At 52.2% G+C, this 19,911-nt stretch overlaps 1 protein-coding gene across 4 annotated transcripts in view; it reads right to left on the reverse strand.

Moving 5' to 3' along the window:
- Nucleotides 1-19,911, reverse strand: part of TOM1L2 (target of myb1 like 2 membrane trafficking protein) — a 147,772-nt gene that overhangs the window by 15,740 nt on the left and 112,121 nt on the right. For all 4 annotated transcript variants that reach the window (XM_037019575.2, XM_037019574.2, XM_037019572.2 and 1 more), the window contains 7 exons: nucleotides 18,891-19,025; nucleotides 17,288-17,452; nucleotides 14,448-14,564; nucleotides 5,579-5,712; nucleotides 3,146-3,194; nucleotides 2,606-2,729; nucleotides 878-995 (listed from right to left, as the gene is read on the reverse strand). In XM_037019575.2, the coding sequence (XP_036875470.1) occupies nucleotides 878-995; nucleotides 2,606-2,729; nucleotides 3,146-3,194; nucleotides 5,579-5,712; nucleotides 14,448-14,564; nucleotides 17,288-17,452; nucleotides 18,891-19,025 (842 nt within the window). The remainder of the gene's footprint in view (nucleotides 1-877; nucleotides 996-2,605; nucleotides 2,730-3,145; nucleotides 3,195-5,578; nucleotides 5,713-14,447; nucleotides 14,565-17,287; nucleotides 17,453-18,890; nucleotides 19,026-19,911) is intronic.

Genomic DNA, 19,911 nt, shown 5'->3' on the forward strand with positions numbered 1-19,911 from the left:
CACTTCAGTGTTCCCCTCTTGAATAACAATGCCAGGGCATCTCTAAACCTCAATGACAGGATGTCAGAAGTGCTCAGAAACTGCTCAGAGGGAGGGGACAGTAAGGCAAAGTAATACTAATTCTTATTATAGAAGCAGCAGCTTCAGTGGTATTTGACAAGGAAGGTAGTCTCACCATCTGGGACTGGGCTTTGTCACTGATTATGGGGGTTCTCTTCCTCAGAAACCTGATCTCTTTTCCTGTATCCATTTTAAAAGCAACTTTTGCTGATAAAGGGGGCTTGGGGTCTTGGACTTTCTGGTAAGCCTGTTGATTCCTGAGCATGGACCTCAGAAAGCTGAATGCATCAAGCTGCTGGGCCCTGGGAAAGTGGGGAGAAGTGTTTCTCACCTGCCTTTAGGCTGAACAGAAAGCTCAAAGCATGTGCCCATGCCTCCCTGACATGCAATGGTTGGCTACTTGGAATCAGTTCTAATTCCATACGGCTCATCCTGGCCAGAGCTGCTGGCAGAGAAGTCTTTGCCCAGAGCTCCAAGCAGGAAAACCAGGCTGCTAGGAACCAATTCAGTCCCTGCCTGGCTGCACCTTACTGGCTCCCAGTTCAGCCTACAGACCAGGCTTCTGAAGGAGCAGCCTGGGGAGCAGAGTGCTCTCCAGGGACTGCTGGGAGAGATCCGACTACAGTCAACCCCAAAGGGAGGTGCTGGCATTCAGTCAACATCTGTATCTGCTGACAAGTACTCACAGCCATATTTCAAAGTTCCTGGTAGTCCTGGACCTGATAAATAAAAGGTCCCTTTGTGTTAGCCTGTGACCAGGCCTGGATCAATCCTACCCCAGTATCTCCTGAGAGCAACTGAAATGGTTCCCACATACGTCTTGCGTTGGTCGGCCAAGGAGTTTCCTCTCGTCTGGGCAAACATGTCAAAGCCATCATGGGGATCACGCTGCTGGAGTGAACTGAGAGTGCCACTGACGCTCTCTGTGCCCAAGTCTGTGGCAACAAAATGACAAGGATGAGCAACTGTGGGTCATGAATTTCCTGGGGGTCCCAAAGTTAGGATGCTGGCTGGGCAGTTAAAGTTTTATGGGGAGGTTAGGCAGGGGGACACAGGCACTTCCTCAGCACTCCCGGCCCACCACACACATGAAGAGGCACAGTGGGGCCCAGGTGTGGGAGAGAAGAGCCCCTGACCCCCCAGATGCTCAGGTGGAGCAAAAGTTATCAGGAGAGCAAGGAGCTCCTATAGGCCCCCACAATGCCCTCATCAGAATGCCCCTTTGTCTGACAAATATCTCGTAGGTACCCACCATGTTTGGAGCTAGATCCTGAGTGGACCTGACTGAACCTGATGGGGTCCTGGCCTCCAGGAGCTCACCAAGTAGAAGGGAGACAGGCTGACAACAGCAGCACTGAGCTTGAAGTATCAGCAATACTCGAAACTGTCACAAGAGTGGGTCTTTCAGGGCAGATGAGTGGGACAATGTGCAGGGAGACGGAGTGCAAGGCAGGCGCCGAGGCACAGAGCCCCGGGAGCCCAGGGCATGTCGAGCGGGCAATATTCATGGAGAGAGACAGTGAGGAGAGGCTGACGATGGCTGAGAAAAGCCTCAAAAGCTGGGGTAAAGGTCTTCATGGGAAAAATATTCAACCTTTTTTAAGAAGGAAGGTGGCAGAATTGAAATTGAGTTTTGGGTGTTAAATCTGATAGTCACATATGCTAGATGGATTGAAGGCAGCGAAATCTGTGCTCAAAGAGAAACAGTGGCTGCAGGTATGTGAGATACTGGGAATCCAGAATTACAGCAACTGACAGGCCACTAAATAAAAGCTCAATTCAACTGAAATGAAATGAAGTTGTAAAGGTAAATATTAAGGGAAAAAAAGAAAACAGAAAAGTACGGTAGAAGAAAGAATGTTGAGAGGGCTATTCTTAATGAACTATTTCAACACTATGGTTTTATTTGTTAGGAATTGGTATCATCCAGTGTATCTGAAGCATCTAGAATAATACACACACTTTTAAACTGAATGAACTGTGGGAAGGTGGTGAGTCCCTTTCTTTATAGGTTTCAGACAATGGAGCTCTTTGGGCTGATGTCAGTAAGGACAGCAAACGTGTGTTGCCATCACCTTTGATCCCCAAGCCCACAGGAGACATCCCCAGTCAACCACAGGCTCGTCTTCTAAGCCCTATGTGGCTGCAGCATCCTTCTTAGACCTGTGTTCCCAGCAGCCAATGAGCTGAAACCTATTTGCCATCCTTAGCCTTATTGGTACTGAGAAAGAAACCACTCCCATCACAGAGAATATTTCAGCTAAAATGCAGCAGCCACCTTTCATTAAAAAGCAAACAACTTTCAGTTCCTCGGAACTCCACCCACCCCAGTTTCCAACACAGGTTTAAACTTTAAGTTTAGGAAAAGAAGTTATGAATCAAAGGTTGTATGATTGGCCAGGACTCAGGAATACTTTCCCATGGATTCCCCAATAGGTTCTCTTCAGGTCTTCCAACAAAAAGAGAGAAAGGGGCCCTCAGCCCAGACTCACAACCAGGAAGTGGCCTGCAAAGGACACTCCTTTACAGCCCACAGGACACTCACCCAAGCCTGCAAGCTGGGAGGAGAGGGAAGATGTGGGCGCTTTGCTCCCCACCATTGGGCTCACCACAGCTGGAGAGCCCGGCCCCAGGTCTATCAAGTTGTCTTCAGTTACTTCATTCAGTACCTGTCAGAGCATGAGATTGCAGTGAGTCCCCGAACCCGGGTCTCGGGCTCCACGGTAGAAGCCAGTGGGCACTGAGCAGGCTTCTGGAGGAACAGCATCAGTGCTGCCCCCACTCAGCAGCAAGGCAGTTTCCCTCGCCCCATGTCGGGGCTCCCCTGCGGACCCCAGCTGAGTGGGCCCCTGCCCACCGGCTCCTCACCACACTCGAGGGAGTGTCCTGGGAGCTGTAACTTGGGGCTTCCTTGCCTTCTTCCCACCAGGGATATGCCCGCCAGCCACTTCCTCAGTATCCCACCAGCCACGGCTTGCTCTCCAATGACCCAAACATTTAAAACACAGCTACAAAACTGAAGGTGAGACCAAACTGAGTCAGGTCTCCCAGCCTCTGGAGATGAAAATTCTGAAGGAATACTTACTCCATTACTGGCATTTTGAACTGATCGGCCCGACCTGTATCGTTCGAACCTAACGGGAAGTGAAAGCAGAGTAAGATGAGAGGGATGCTCAGCAGCCCTGTGAAAGGCCCAGGGACAGGGGCCCTAGGGGCCAGCAGAGACCAAGGCTCTGGGAAAGGAGGCCAACCAGGCCCACTCGGGGTGCTGGGGCAGTGGACCCACACAAACACAACTTTACCACAAGTACCTGTGTGGGGCTGCTCTGCAGGAGGGTCAGCCTCCCTGCCTCACCTTACCCACAGGCTCTAAGATGAGGGTGGTGTTGGCTGGTGTGTCCAGGAGGCCATTATAAGCACCCCAGCTGCCCACACCCTGGTCCCAAAGCACCACTAGCAAGAGGGTGGCAGAACCAACCACCCAGCCTGGAGGCAGCACTGATGTCTATCTGCAAAGCCAGGCAGGAGGTGCAGCCCCTTCCCTATTTTACAGCTGTGCTGGGAGTGATTAGCTGATGTCACTAAAATGCCCTGGGCTCAGCTTGCTGGCAGGAAGAGGGGTGGGGTGGGGGTGGGCACAGGGCGGGCACCTAGAAGAGGAAGGCAGGCACAGGCCTCTGCTCTGGTGAGGTTCCCAGTAGCTGGGGGGCAGTGAGGCCCACCAAGGAGGGGCTGCCAGCTGCCGACTGGCTGGGGACGGGACCTGCCTTAGAGCTCCCTCGGGAAGCCTCTGCTCTCCCACACTGAGCCACCCTCACACCAGCAGGAGCCAGGGGAGCAACTGCAAGTCGTGTGTGGAGGCCGTCACTGCATTCAAAGCTCTAATGCCACAGGCAGAGTTAGCTGACAGACCTTTTGTTTCCAGGCTTTACTGAGATCCGCTGCCCCACACTGGTCTCCCTCTCTTTTGGGGTCAGTGCTTGGAGAGTAGCGATCCCCAGGACAGAGAATCTGCTCAGGCACTGAGTGTTGTCTGTGGTTGTAAAGAGAGGCCCATATGGTTTTTCAACCATGGTGTATAAGGAGAACAGGAATATTAGTCCATCTGAAAAGTGTCTAATCCTGGAGTACCTTTCTTGCACATTTTCTAGGACAATTAGCTTTATCAAAGGCACTCAAGCCAAAATGGCACCTCAGGGCTACTGGCCCCAGGCATTGCCTCTGAATTCAAGGTAACACTGGAATTGGCAGACTCAGGTGAAATGCCATACGTTCCAGTCATCCTGTTCCAGCAGCAGAAATGGCTTTAACAAGTGACAACTGCAATCACATGGCAAGACCCATGGGGTCTTGGGCTGGGAGTCAGGTACCTCAGATCTGAGGGCCCTGGGTGGCCACCCATTCTCCTGCAGAGGTTTCTTCTCTGTCAGATGGACACAGGGCCTCCTACTCATACTGTCACAGTGAAGCTGAGACAAGGCCCAAGGGTGTGACAGGCACAGCAAAATCATCCTCGAAGCCCCCAGATACAAGTGTCTGCAACACCAACCCAAACTGATGCCAGATCATCTTGCAGCGAGTCAGCAGAGGGCCTGCCCTCAGACTCGGGAGGAGGTTAGCCTGGTCAAGGGGCTCTCTTGTGCCAATACCTGGGGTCAGCACCTGGTGATTCAGGAAAGCCCCAGGCACACTTGGAACTGCTTGCCATTATACCTCCATTGACAACTGTGTCTGAATAAGGCACTTTGCACTTTTTCCTGAGGGGAGGCTTTGAAAAGGGAAAAGAATGATTTGCAAGTTGTGAGCGTGTTAGTCCCCCTAAGTAGCAGCTTTCCAGCACTCCTCTTGCCTGCTTCCAGTCACTCTAGACCACTGACATTTTTTTTTGGTATCATTAATCTACAGTTACATAAGGAACATTATATTTACTAGGCTCCCCCCATCACCAAGTCCCCCCCACATACCCCTTCACAGTCACTGTCCATGAGTCTAGTAAGATCTGTAGAGTCACCACTTGTCTTCACTGTGTTGCACAGCCCTCCCCATGCCCCCCCTCATTATACATGCTAATCATAATGCTCCCTTTCTACCCCCCACCGTATCCCTCCCTAGTCCCTTTCCCTTTGGTAACTTCTTTTTTTAAAGATGAGGAAGAGGAACTCTTTTTCCCTTAGCAGAAATTTTTTTCCCCTTTAATCCTTCTCAAACTCAAAGGATTTTCAAAGGAGCAGGTGGAAGCTCTGGGGTCCCTGGCCCTCAGTTCCCACCTGGGGCAGGGGTAGGAGGGAAGCAGAGCAGCCTGGAGTGCTCAAAGGGCAGAGAGTAATGCTGTGCATCACCTGGCTGCTCTTTCCCAGGGGAACAAAAAGCATTTTCCCTGTCATGGGGAACAAATCAGCATCTCTGATGAGCATTTTCCTACTCTAATCTTTCTCTCTCTCCCCTCTGTTTATGAAAGAAATCCCTCTGTTATGGCAACAATCTTTTCAAGGGAAAAAGAAAGGACCCTGGCTCCCACCTCTCGTATCTGAGGAAGACGTTGTTGAGGTCGTCATTGACATGCAGCAACTCCTCCGTGACCTCCTCGTTGGACACGCGGGAGATGAGCTCCACGATGCGCTGCTGCATGGCCCGGCAGGTCCTGTTCAGCTCCTAGGGGACACATGCAGCCCTGCTAGCCTGCTGGGCAAGCTTTTTTCACATGCTTTTTCCTTTGGAAAAATGTGTACCGATTCTTAAAAGCCACAAAGGGAGTACATGCTGGTCCATGTAGTTAGACGTGGGTAGGATGCAAAGTGGGAGGTCCCCCCCCCCCCACCTCCTCCTACCCCAGAGGAACCAAATTCTTTGTCAACAGAAAGACAAATGTCCGTATCTATATGCTGCTGTATGTACAGAAGCACGCTTGTACAAATGTTTTTAAAATACGATTCTTTACAGCTTGTTTTTGTTCTTCAACAAAATCTCCCAGAAGCCTTTCCCTGTCACTCCATACAGACTGCCTCATCCCTTTGTGTGTGTATCATTGATCTAGTCATTCTTCTGCTCTTGGCATTTAGGTCAAAGTCTCCCCTTTATTTGGCCAACCCAAATAATGTAGCAATGAATATTTGTATAACATGCTTCTGCATTTGTGTCAGCATTTCCATAGGACACATTCCTAGGTGTGAAATCTCTGGGTGAAAGGGTATGGCCATTTAGAATATTGACTGGTAACACAGACCCTTCAAAAGATCAAATCAGCTTGTTCACATTCCCAGCAACAGCATAGTGTATCTTATGGCTGTATTAGGCCCATTTTGGTGGCATGTCTGCATCCTGCTGAGACCTCAGAAGCTCAGGAAGCTCCTTAGCTGGCCAAAGAAAACCCTTGGGAATGCCCAGGGAGCACTGGAGCCTCCCATGACCTTGGTAGCAGTGGCCCCTGAAGCCAGGTCCTTGTCACTTCACAGCCTGGCGCCTCGGGCCTTCCCTGCTGGGGACAGCAGCCTGCTGCAGGCTCCCACTGAAACTTGCTTGTGGGGCCCCCTCAGAAACATCCTTTCCATCCTGTGAGTCAGACCGAGGAGCCCACAGATGAGAGAATAGCAGGCCTGCCAGGCCGGCCCCACATCGCTCCCTACTGGGGTTGCCCGTGGAATGAGCTCCAAGTCCCAAGGACCATTTGGGGATGACGCAGAGGCGAGGTGCTGGCCCCACCTACCTGGACACTGGTAGCAGCAGATGACTCACAGAGTGCAGGGGATAAGGGATGAAGCAAAGGTCTTTCCTTCTCACAGCTTGGCCTCAAAACCACCTCTTTCTGCAAATGTTTTTGGCAGAGGTAACTAACTGCTCTACCCACTGCAGACATACATGATCCATTCAGCTCTGCATTTTGTCTTATAATCTGGATAAGTTGGTTAGGAGGTTCAGAAACTCTGAGGGAGATGCTGTCATTTATCCCCCAGGGATGCCCTCAAGCCCTGCACTGACCACACATGGGTAAAAGGCCCAGTAATTGTGCTGAGTCTGATCACTGAGGTAGTCAAAACAGCAAAGCAGGGAATGCCCCAGTGCCCTGTAATGCAGCCCACACTGCATGGTGGGGACTTCAAGGTTGGTTCCTGATCTGCCTCCCCCTCTGCACCAAAGATGGCATCTGCTGTCCCTATTTCCCCAGTATATTTCCCAGTATATCCATGAAGGACATGTAGGAGCTATGCCTTAAGTGCTTTTGAGAGAACCAATTAATGAAGACAAGTTGCATTCCTTCCAGCCACACCTAGGCCAAGGTATCCAAATGGTGTACACACACGCACACACACACACATGTGCACACTCTGCTTCACTGCTGAGGGGCTGGAATGGTTCAGCCTGCAGGGGCTCGTTCCCCAAGAGCAGGGCAGCTGAGGAAGGCCTGGTCCATGTGGGTCAGCCCAGAATTACCCCAGTACAACTACATTTTTTAAGAGAAGGTACCTAGAGTGAGGCAGCTGGGTACAAAATAGTCTGGTGTTTACCTTAAGAAAAAAAAGATTCATTTTGGGATTTGCTGGCTTGTGAACACTGTAACACTAAAAGCCAGGTTGTGTCTAGCTGGTTACAGAAACGCTGCCCTTTGTTTCAGTTCTCCCCTCTTGCTAACCCTCTGCAGGGCCAGAATGGTGCTGTAAGTCTCTCTCAGCCAGTGGGGACACCAAGTCCGGTGTCTGGGTCTTCTGGTTTCTTCTATGGTCAGATTACCACTCTAGTTCTCCTAAGACTCCCCGTCAGGGTTTGGAGAAGGCAGGACCATCCCTGGAAGGCAGGAGCATCTAGCAAATCACTGTATAGTCACAACCCCGGTCTCCCTACCCACAACCTGATACTTCATGTACCTGCGCACCCAGGCCTAATCAGCTTGGGCACATGGTGATGCTCCCTCCAGAGCAGAGGTGTGGAGAAGGGGGAGGTAGTGACCAGGCTGGCACTAGGGGAAGGATGGGGACCTGCACTCCAAAGAGCTCTGCAGCCGCACTCCACCCCCACAGCCGTTCCCCACCCAGGCCCTTGCTCAGCTGCTCACACCAGCTTAGCTCCCCCAGTGCTCTTCACTCAGAGGGCAGGGACTCATTTACCCAGAATCTAATTTTCCCCTCTCTGGGACTCATCCCAAACCCAGATGACCCAGCAGTAACCATCTATAAACATACAGGCAAGTGTTAGAATTAATAACAAGAGGCAAATACCAAAAACTAATTGCAGAAGATGCCACTGTCAAGTGAAAAGTGAAACACCATAAGATGCCCACTCTCTGCCATCGTGAGTGACTCATGTCCCAACCAGGAGGGGGGCACTTGAAACTGGCCTGGGCCTTGGAGCCTGGCCTGGTCTGTTAGTGATGGACAGCTGCACGACTGCTGTGGGTGCCAATAGATGCTCCCAGGTCCAATCCAGTCACCACGGGGACAATCACAGTACACAGGAAAGCCAACCCTAATTCCGAAATTAAGTATATGCATGAGGGATACTACAATGAAGCCAGGCCCACACACTGAAGCACACTCACACACACAAACAAACATGCCCAAACTTAAGAAAGAGCAAGCACACAGCCAGAACTGAAGTGAATGACATAAATAATTGTAGCATTTATATCAAGACATCCTTAGAATGCAGGGACCACCTATTTAGAGCTAACAAGGGAGCATGGCTTCAGGTTAACTTAAAAAGGCCAGGCCCCTGCTAACGAAAGGAAAAAATACATTTGGCCAATACTATGGCAGCAAATCTTGCCCAGTATTTTGGATGAAATCCTGGACATCTGGCCACAGAGCATGGGCCAGAAGAGAGGGAAGACTGCACAGCAGGACAGAGGAAAGAGGTGCCTGCCTTTCTGCCGCCTGCTACGAACCCTTCCTGGCACTGTGCATGTGGGTCCCCCCCGTGGATGGGCACGCGCCTATACTGCTGAGACCATCACTGAAGTGAAAAAATTTCTGATGAGCAAAGCATCTTGAGTCCGCTACAGGCCCACTCCTTCCAGCAAAGGCAGCCACACCTGCTGGGCCCAGGATAGGGAAGTGTGGCCCTGCCTGGGGTTGTGGCCAAGCAGCCCTGGGCACCCAGCTGGGAAGGAGAAAAGGAAGAGGTCAGTCACTTCCCATCCAAACTGCAGGTGGGTTTTATGATGCAGGAAGTGCAAGCCAGGGGAGTATGACAGTGTGCCACGGAAACAGGCCCAGGGTCACCCCTGCAGAAGCTTGCACATCACCTTAGCACGCCTTCACCGTGTGCCTTTCAGACTTCAGCATGGCAGATGGCCTCAGGCACCAGCCGAACTGCTGGGGGTGCAGGAGCCTGAGAGATCAGCACTTTGCCTGCAATTTTCTTCCTCTCTTCCATCAAACAAATTCCTACTCACCCTTCAAGGCCTGAGGATGTTTCCCCACTCTAACATTTAGAAAAATTTTCAAATGTAGGGCAAAGATAAAGAATTTTATAGTGGATGCCATATACCCAATGCCTAGATTCTACCATTAACATTTTTACAGTGCTTTCTCACACATCTACCCCACTCCCCACTGTCTATCCAACTCCCTCCCCACCCAGAGTGTTTTCTGGGGACCCCTACCCTGCCCTCCTCAAGATGTCTGCAGCGCTCTGGACACAGCTCTGAGCAGCGCTGGCCCTGTCCTCGGCGCTCGCGCACTGCCCCTCATCTCTGGGAAGTGAAGTCCAGCCCTAGGGCTGGAAGCCCAGGGATGATGAGTAGCCCAGTCCTCAGAGGCTGGAGATCCAGCAGGAGGCACCAGCTCTCCAGCCTCACTGGGTGAAAAGGGGGCTGGAAGGAGTGGGGAAGCTCTGCAGAGGCCACTGAACACCATTGCACAGGTTGGGGGCACCCCAGCCCATGGCAGCCAGGGCGGCTCTGCTGTAGCCTGTTTTAAACACTGCAGTTCTCTGCAGAACCTTATTTCTGGAGAAAAAGGTTCCCTTACTTCACAGAAAGTTTGGGAAGTGCTGGATGACCTGTGACACCTCCACTAGTGCTAACATGTGAACTGGGCATGAAGGAACAATGAGCCCCAAAGGTGCTGAATACAGTGATCTGCTCCGGCTTTGAAGGTGTTGCCTGGCTTCCCACCCCACTGCCTTTGGCTGGAGCAGTGGGTGCTACAGCCCCAACCATGCAGGCAGAGCCCGTGCTCCCTCCAGAGGAGAACACAGGGGCCTTCTAGGGAGCATTGCCTAAACACAGGCCCAGAGAATCCGGCCTGGGGCTTCCAGAGCAGGGGTCTCCAGCAGTCTCTGCAGAGAGAAAGTCTGACCATCTCCTTGGTTCAAAGTTTTAGGTTACTATCTTTAACCAATGTTAAAAAGGGACAAAAAAGACAAAGAGACTGAAAGGGAGAAGAGGACCAGACCAGTATGACTTCTGCCACCACAAATGCCAGCCAGCCCCTGCGTAGCCTCCAGGGGTCGACCACCGCCAGAGCTCTGGCAGGCGCAGTTGGAGGGCCTTCCTCTGCCTGCCCCACCTCTAAACCATCCAGACAGGGTGACTTTCTTCTGGTGTCACTGAGAGCCCAGGTTTCCCTGCTGTGCAACAGCTGGGACAGGGTTTCCTAAACACAGAAGACATCAGCTTTGGCCTCCTCTTGTATCTGGTTCTCAACAGAGGAGAACAGCTGGTCGGTGCTGTGTGCGCAAAAGCCCTCCATCTATCAAAACATCTTATTGAAATATCCTCCTTTCTGTTTAATTAATCCCAATGCCTTTTTCTTCAAGGAACATTCTCTTTCCCACCTCAAAAAACAATCTTTTAATCATCTTTATGGTTTCGTCTGAACCCTCTCCAAGTTTTAAGGAGCCTGGAATAGGTCCTGAGGATCTGCTTTCTATAGCTGCAAAGAGAGGGGAGGGAGAAGAAAGTCTTTGTTGGAGAGAAAGGCGGAACATGAAGCTAAACATGTAAACTAGATCTCTAGAAAAATCGTCCTGACCAACCTGTTTTTTGTTGAAATGAGATGTAAGAAGTGAGAGGGGATACACCTCCTGCTGCTTGAAGAAACAACGTAGAGGAGGGCTTCTTTTACTGGTGGATGGCCATGTAGGAATGCCCATTTTTGGCATTGCTAGGTTAATGAAAACTTAATTGAGGGCAAAGCTCAAGAGGATAATCTGAGAGAAACAGAGGGCACTGGATGACAGCATCAGGATCTTTGAAGATTCCAAAAATTGGCCCCCCAGCCTGTAGCTAAGGGCATGAACTTCAGCATACACAGATGCAGGGTCTCAAATTTCAAGCCTGGACCCAAGTGCCCACATACAGGATGGGAAAGATACAGCTTAACAGGCCCAGGAGAAAGAGGTGGAAAGTTTTCAGTTGATGGAAGCTTTTGGCTTTATAATGTCTGCCTCCTGCTGAAAACTGCCTGGTCATCTACAAGATAGGCAGCCAACAACCATATCTGTACCGCAGAAAGATCAGGCTGTGGGAGAGCTGACAGCAGTCTTTAAATACTGAAGGACCTACTGTGGGAAAGAGGGCTTTGTTCTGTTGTTAGAGAAGCTGGCCAGGGTGGTAGTCATAGGGAGGCAGGCTCTGGCATGATGTATGGAAGGGCCACTGATAATCACAGGAGCTCTAAGTTGGGGGCGACCTGCCTGCACCCAGCACCGTACACTGGTGATCTCCAGTCCTTCCAGGTTCCAAGGGCGGGTGACTTGCTCAGATTGTGAGCAGTCTGGCCTGAATGTAAACCCAGTGATTCTTTTAACTCTGCATCCCAAGGTCTAGCCCAGGCAATGGGAAGCAGAGGCACTCCCGTGGGCACCCCCACACAGCCCGCCATTGAGGACATCAAGGAAAGTGAGCTGGGCACCAGGCCAGATGCCGTGGAGAGAACCTGAGCACAGGAGTGGAGCTGGACTTCTTGCCTAGGTCTCCCCCAGCTCAGAGAGTGAAGGGCCCCATGGGGCTGAGAGGAGGTGCCGATTCCCCCTGGGCAGCTTGCCTCACTTGTCCCAGGGCAGCACAGCTAGTGGAGTGGCCTCAGCCTCCCCTCACCCACCTGCAAGTCCTCAGGTAAATGGCTCTCCTGCCAAGTTCCCCTGCTGCCCTGTAGGGCCACGGCAAAGCCAGCCCTGCAAGTGCTTTGCGACAAGCAGGAAGCAATCAGGACTAAGCGCCCACAATTATGGTCAGCCCCACGGGTGCATCCCAGGGCTGCCACCTCCAATTTCCTCTCTTCCCGTTTCCTCCACCTCCTATCCAGCAATTTACACTTGAACTGGGAACAGCTTCTGTTAGCATGAACATTGGGTTGGTGACAAATATATTTATTTCCATGGCTCTGGCCAGCACTGGGATCTCTGGTCAGCTTCATCCTGAGTAATCTGGCTGCCCTCCAGCCTGACTGAGGGGTCCCTGGGGCACATTCTAATCCTATCACTTTTCAAGCAGACTGCAGCATTTTCCCATGGGGAAGGCTCACCATCTGAGGCGGCCCCATCCCTTGGGAGACCCTGCCCAGGTGGCTGCTGCCTGCCAGGAGAAGACGAGGAGGGAAGATGTCAGGAATGACTGAGGGATGAGGCCAGCAGCCAGGAGAGCCGTGTCTGTTTCCACAGAGCTGACCAACTCCTGAATCTCCTGCGCTGAAAGGCCAGCCTCCCACTGGCACCAGAATCGTTCTTTCTCTGTTTGATTTATAAGATAGCAGGGAGGGCTAGTAGGCTTGGAGTTGGAACAAAACAGAGGGAAGGAAAACATCATGGGAAGCAACCTATTTTTGAAAACTGTGAGCTGACGCCAGGAGATTAGGTTCTGTTTGTCTTGGCTGATGGGTTTGTTTAACACACACACACACACACACACACACACACACACACACACACACACACACACACGAGTATGCTTGCTGTCTGGGTCTACTCTGGCTGTCTGGAAGCATGTTGGCTTTGTTCAGCCCACCTCCTGCTGCCGGGAGCACAGCTCTGTCCGCTGCAACCCCCTGTCATCAGGAATTCTAATGCTGACACAGCACAAAGCTGCCTCAAGAGACCCTCTCATTTTCTGGACCGTTTCTGGACTGATCTCAGATTCCTGGGCTATGGGCAATGCCTGGAAGGACCCCCCCTGCAGGCTGGGAATGGAGACCAAGGATGCACTAATGGGACACTGGGTCCCATGGTGTGTGGCATGTGGATAGCTGGACCTGCCGACCTGAGGTAAGCCTGGTCTGCTGTAGCTGTCAGCAGTGGGGGGTGGGAAGCCCTCAGGGTTCCTTTCTCAGGCCAAGGGTGATCACCTCAGCTCTAAGAGCAGCCTGGCATTGTGGTTTCACAGAGATGAGCTGTGTCCCGCCTATCTCCACCCTGGCTGCGAGTTCCTGCACAGAAGGTGCACAGCCCATGCAGCTCAGTGTTTTGCTCTGTTAGGTCCAGAGCAGGCCTCCATGCACCCTCACCCCCTTGAAGTAGACGGCATGACAAGCAGCAGCTTGGGATGAGGGTCTGGCTGTGCACTGCTGAAGGACGGGGCTATTAGAGCTGTACCTTTACAGGCTGCAAGACTGTGCCAGGAATGGGGTGGGAGGTATGGTATATAGGGGGCCAAGGCTGCTGACTCTGAGTGTCAGACAAGCACAGCAGCAGCAGGCGCATGGTTTGCCAGGCTGGTCTGGCTCCCGTGTATGCAAGCATCCTCCTGCCCACTGACAAGGTCCGGCCCCTGCAGTTCCCAGCACGCCTCCTCCACCCCTCCAGGCCACTGCTCCCAAGGGCAGTGTTGGTGCCATTTTCTACAAGTGCTGAGTCGAGACGGGCGTGGAGGAGACCTGGTCACTAGCTCTGGACTTGGCTGCTGGGGAGACAGACCTGGGGCAGATCCTTGATTCTTGCCTGAGGGACCCCTTTCTGTCACACTCCTGGATGTGCAGGTGTCCAGGGGCAGAGAAGGCCAGTTAGCAACAGACCCTCAGGCACTACAGCGTGGGTGACCCCCACCTGGGAAGCCCCAGAGCTGGGGAAAGAAAGGAGCGTGTCAGCTTTGCCTCAGGATCAGGAGTGTCTTGAGGTGTCAGGTGTGACTAGAAGGGCTCCTGCGTGCAGGCAGGGCAAAGAGGTCCTGTTGCCAATGAGTATGCTGCCATACTGAGAGAGCAAAGCGATACACAAAATCGTATACATGATGGGATCTCACCTACATCTGAAACAAAGATAACCATGGGAAACAGACTGAAAGAAAACACACCAAAACATTGACAGTGCTTATCTGTGGATACTGGGATTAAAGAAAATATGAGGCTGAACACGGGCCTATATGGACTCAGTCCCTTCCAACAACAGTCCCCCAAACCCTGTTCCTGTCTCACTGCCGTGTGCTCTGGCCCAGAGCTTCCACAGGCTGAGCCCCTCACCTGCAGCAACTCCAGGTCTGATGAATCCTCTTGCCCAGGGACCATTTCCGTTAACATCTCAGACATAACTTTTGTGTTTCCTCGAACAACGTCCAGTTCACTCCGCAGCCTCGCAATCTGTTGGAGTCAGGGGATAAAAGCACAAAGTAGAGGTCAGTCAACCTGTACCGGTCTGGTGACAGTCTCATTCACTGTGACACCGAGGTCACACCTCTGAATGTGCAGCAACAAGAAGCCTCCTTGCCTCACTCCAGTCTGCATACAAGGGTAATGGCATCTGAAAGGATTGAATGGGGGCACAAGGCTACCCAGAAACCCTGGTTACCAAAAGTTGTCACTGGGGACTGTTCGTAGCACCCATCAGTGCTGTGCAGGGAGACAGTGCTAGGCCCAGAGTGGACTGAGCTGGTTTGCAAGCCTGGGCTCTTCCACCACGGGGCCTTGGGGAAATGGGGCTGTGGGTAGGGACTAAACCTCTTTCAGGACTCTGCCTCTGCTTTTTCAAGTGAAAGTCGTAGAGTGCATGATCCCCACATCCCTCAGCATTGAGATTTTCACAAGGGAACCTCATTGTTAGAGTCTGACCCTAGGAGTTTGCAGTGTAAATACTGTGACCCTTCCAAGAGGCTGGCCAGCATTAACTGCACTTTTCTGATGTGGCAAGAATGAAAGAGGACCAAAAGAAGATCACACGGAAGACCCCTCCCCACCCAGCTCCCACCAAGGTCCCCTTGAGAGCAACAGGACCTGGCCATCCAACAGAGCTCCCAAGGCCGGAACCCAGGCAGAGGCCTGGGCTGTCTTTCCTGCAGGAGAGGTGGACCTTAACCTCTCTGAGCTTCCATTTCCTCACCTGCAGAAAGGTAAAAATGACACCCATACCACACAGGGCTGCTGTAACAAATTTGAGAGTGCCTGGGTGGGGCTGGCACACACCTGCCGCCAGCACTGAGTAGGTCCCCAGTGCCCCTCTGGAACATCTGGATAGCTGGAGTTGGCTGTGGTTCTCCACTGCATTTTGACCTTCTCTTCTCAGTGGAGCCTCTTCTGACTCCCCCTGCCCCTCCCGAGGTGGAACCAAGCACTCTGCTCCTCCCACAGGCCCTTCCTGCCCTTTGTCGAACCCCTGGGGGTTGAGACAATGCTGGGGTGAGATCTGTACCCTCAACACCCAGACAGGGATCAGAGGCCTCAATAAATGTTTATTAGGTGGACAGATGGACAAATGGTCAATTCAGGGCATTGGGTGAGATCCTGAGAGGCTCTTTTCTACCTCTGGCTCTGCCTAGTGGATGGCCAGTAGGGTTTCCAACCAGGGAGGCCCAGGAATGTGACAGGGACCAGTGAAGTCCAATGTGGCTCCTGCCTGTCTCTGCCTCCGTTTTCCCCTAAGGGCCATATTCATGCTTTCTTGCCTATGCCAGACCTTCCTAACTGCTCTGGCAGCTTGGAAGGGCTCTTCCCAAGTTCCCACAGTGTGATGGTTCAGTGGGGGCCTCAGTGACCACCCAACTTAGAGCACAGCAGCCTGCCCTCTGAGCAGAAGGGGGCACAGTTCTGCCCCCAGAAGCAGAGGATGGAGCCTGAGACCTTCCCCAGGGCTCCCCTTTTGAGGACAGATGCTGGCCATCGTGGGTTAGGAGGAAGGGCAGATGTCAGTGAACTGAAGCCCACAGTTAACATAAACATGATGTTTCAGCTTTGACTTCCTCCCTTGGCAGTGCACATGGCACTGGGTGATTACTCTGAGGCCTCTTAAGCTGCCTGTCAAACCCACAACTGCCCTGTGGGGTGAGAGAGAAGGACTGCTGCCCCGTTCTACTGACAGCAGACTGAGGTCAAATGCTGGCCAAAACCTCACAAAATCAGCAGAGCAGGGACTTGGGTCCAGGCCTGTATGGCTTCCTGTTCCCCTCCTGAGAGCTGGTGACATGTTAACACAGCCCTGACACAACACTTCCATGAACAAGACCTAGCTGCCTGAGCCCTGTTTAAATAAGGACCCATAATAATTGTTACAATGTCTGTCACAACTATTAAATCAAGATTTAAGAAATATAAATACTAGGTAGATTTTTTTCCAAGTCTGACCAATTCTCAAATTTTAACTAATAGAAATTCTACAGATTCATCTAAATACTAGTCTCTACAAGTAATTTAAAAAAATTCAGTTTGGGGTTAGAACGGCATCAGCTTCAGGAAGCATCTCAGGGAAGGTGAGCGGTGCCTAGGGTGGGGGCAGGAGGCACGCTTCCCAAACGCCTGGTCTCCCTCCTCCTAGCCTCTTCCTCACAGGAAACTTGCTGGTGGGGTATTGGCCTCTGATGGCTGTCACGTCTTTCAGAATAATCTGTACATCTCTGTGGGACACACAGGCTGTTTACAACTCCACTCTGTTCCTGTGATTTTGGCCCCACCCTTTGCCATGATTTCAGACCTTCTGGGATGCTTCCTCTGCACCCCTCACCCCCTCCAAACCACCCACCCCACTTCCCAGCATGCCAGGCTCCCCTGCATCCCTGGCCACACCTTGCCTCCTACAGCCCCACTTCACCTTCCAGATGCTCAGCAGCATCAGCCCCCAGGGCTGCCCTCCGGCCAGCACTCAACTCTGGGCTCACAGGCTTGGCCAGGCTCCCCCATAGAGGGAGCACACTGTCCTATCTTTCACCTGTCTCCGTGTACTTGACCGTGAGTCCTCAGCAGAGGTGGCTGGGGTCCTCCATATGGGTGTGGCTGACACCCAGCAGGGTGCCTGGTCCGGGAAGGCCTCCGAGGGTCTTTGAGGGAGAACTAGGGCAGTCCTCTGGCCTGCCTGTGTCTGGGAAGAACGCAAGTACCTGTTCTGAATTGGCTGTGATGGGGCCAGTCACACTCAGAGCCGGGCCCTGTGCAGTGGAGTAGGGAGCGGCAGGAGACGAGGAGCAGGAGCCGGCCCTTGTCCTCTGCTGCAGCTGGGGCTTGGGCGCGGGTGCTGGCGTGGCTGGATCCACTTCAGGGACACTCTGGCACGGCAACAACAAAGTGCTCCATCTGGGCCGCCGCCCGTGCTGCTGGGCCTGGCGCCTAACCAGCCCAGGGCATGCCCCCCGCCAAGCCACCTGTGAGAGGCGGGGCCCAGCTCTCCTGGTGCCCTGTGAGGCTCGGAACCCTTCTGCCCTCTGCACCCAGTCTCTCCTTTGCAGAGGGGGCCAGGACAGCTCCACCGCCGCTCACCTCCCAGACAACAAGTGCAGCTCAGAGGGGCAGCACTGCTGGCACCATGAGGGTAGAGGTCATGGTTCCCACTGTTAGGGCCACCTCGGGATCTGAGTGGAGGGGGGCTGCTATTAAGTTTTGCTCATCAAGGATCATTACTTGGTACCAGAAGATTACACTTCGGCCTTTACAAGTAGACTAACATAAATAGTAATTATGCATTTTGCTGAATGTTCTTTGTAATTATAGGAACAACACTGTTCTGTGTCGTTATTAACAGAATAAAACAGGATATGTTTATTCCATAAAACAGAGCAAGCAGTTGGGAGGGATTAATAAGAGTAATGCTCTGGAAGGTATAATAATTCCTGTGCTTCACTTTAGGGCATCTCAGACAACCTCTGGAATGTTAGCTATGTTCACGCAAGAGACCTGCACAAGGATGCCAGGCTTCTTGCCCCCGTTTGAGGCCGGCAGATGGGGGCCAGAAAGGCAGAGTGAGCTGGGACAAAGGGCCCCTCCTAGAACTGGAACTTCCTGGTTCTCTGGCGGCACCAGGGGCTTATTCCCAGACAGTAGAGGTACTAGCTTCCCTGTGAGAGGATGAATGGGTTGCCTGTGTGCTTTTAATTCTGAAGCACAGAGCCACCCCACGTTGTGAGAGCTTTGACAGGAGGTCCTTAAATGGGCCTTCCCTGGGGCTCTGAATCCCAAGGCTGACAGAGTTCAACGGTGTCTGGATTGATGCCGTATGCTCATAGCTCAAAGTAAAATTTAGATCCATTTGACTTGTACAGTTAAAAAAGCTGAAAGCTGCTCTTTGCTCCACAATCAGTGACATCATCAGCCCTCTGAATCGCCAACACTGAGGTGATCTGGTGCTATCAAGGGGAGATGCCGGCATTCCCACACCAGATTCCTGGGGCCTCTGAAAAGCAGGTGCTAACAGCCCTCACAGGGTGGCTCTGCCCAAGCAGCCATTTCCATGAAGATGTTGAACCAACCCTCTATCCTATCCTCCCTCAGTCAGTACGAAAGCTGGGGGAGACACTGCTGCCACTTCATCACCAGTCAACCAGCTGTCTCCCTCCTGCATTCCCCTTATTATTAAAAAGAAATGTCCTCAAGCTTAAAGAAAGTGTGATGACAAGCTGAATAATTCAAATGGAGCAGCCAGAAGGGTGGTGGCAGTGGCTTGCCTGTTCTGCAATAGGTCTTTCTAGAAAATGCCAGCTGGAAGCTTACCCGCTGTGGTGTGTGTATGGGAGACAGGGCATCCAAGTCCGCCATGGGAAACTCGACCCCCTTCCTCTTTAGCTCCTCATATATGTGCACAACGCCAGTGAGGTCAGGACTGCTCCGAAAGGCATCAGCCCACGCCTGGGAGTGCAAAAGAAGGCCTGTTAGGAGGTGTGCTCACCGGGTCTGTCACAGGGCAGCCCTGGTCCTCTCTCCGACCCTCTGGACTGTGAACTGCCCTGGCCACACCTATTCTGATCCTTTCCCCTTGCCAGTGCTGCCACAATGTGGCTGGGGAAGTCTCGATTTTCAATGGCGCTGCTGAGCATGAATAAAAACACAGAACCTAATTCAGCATATGTAGTATTTCTTTGGAAAGAAGAAACAGACATGACACCTCAGCACTGTGGTGTGTCCTAAAACACACACATTTCCCTGATCGCAAGGAAATCCATTCCTGGTGAGATTAAGCTGAAGGGTGTGAGGAGGCTGCCTGCTTGCTGTGCACGCAGGACACCATTGGGACCGGAGTGCGCTCTGCATGCATGCTCAGCTCTGTGCTCTGCTCTGCGGAGCTGTCCCAGGGGAAGGCAGGAACCATAGGCAAATTGAGCAGAAAGGAAAGGAGAAATTGATGTGTGACAGAAAATTAAGGCTAAGTCTAGGTTTCCTCAGTAGATCAGAGAGTGCTAAAGCTGAGACTGCCTAGCCCAGCCCATGATCTGACAGGCAAGATGACAGGCCCAGAGACAGGAGAGCCCGTGCTGCCCACTACGTCCACGTACATGTGCCCACATCAAAAGCCCACTGCAAGGCATGCCCACTAGATTCCCTTACATGAAAACACAGCACGGAAAGGAAAGAACACATATTTGAAGAGATTGCCACTCATCATTGATTCATGAAACACTTTAAAAAAATTCTGTTCTTTAGATGTTATAGAATACATTTTAAAAAGATGTATATCCAAAGGGCTCCCCCAAATGGAGCCCAGCTCTTCAGAGCCATGCTGTCACCATATACATAC

The sequence above is a fragment of the Manis javanica genome, chromosome 4, assembly GCF_040802235.1.
Source record: "Manis javanica isolate MJ-LG chromosome 4, MJ_LKY, whole genome shotgun sequence".
Lineage (NCBI taxonomy): Eukaryota > Metazoa > Chordata > Mammalia > Pholidota > Manidae > Manis > Manis javanica.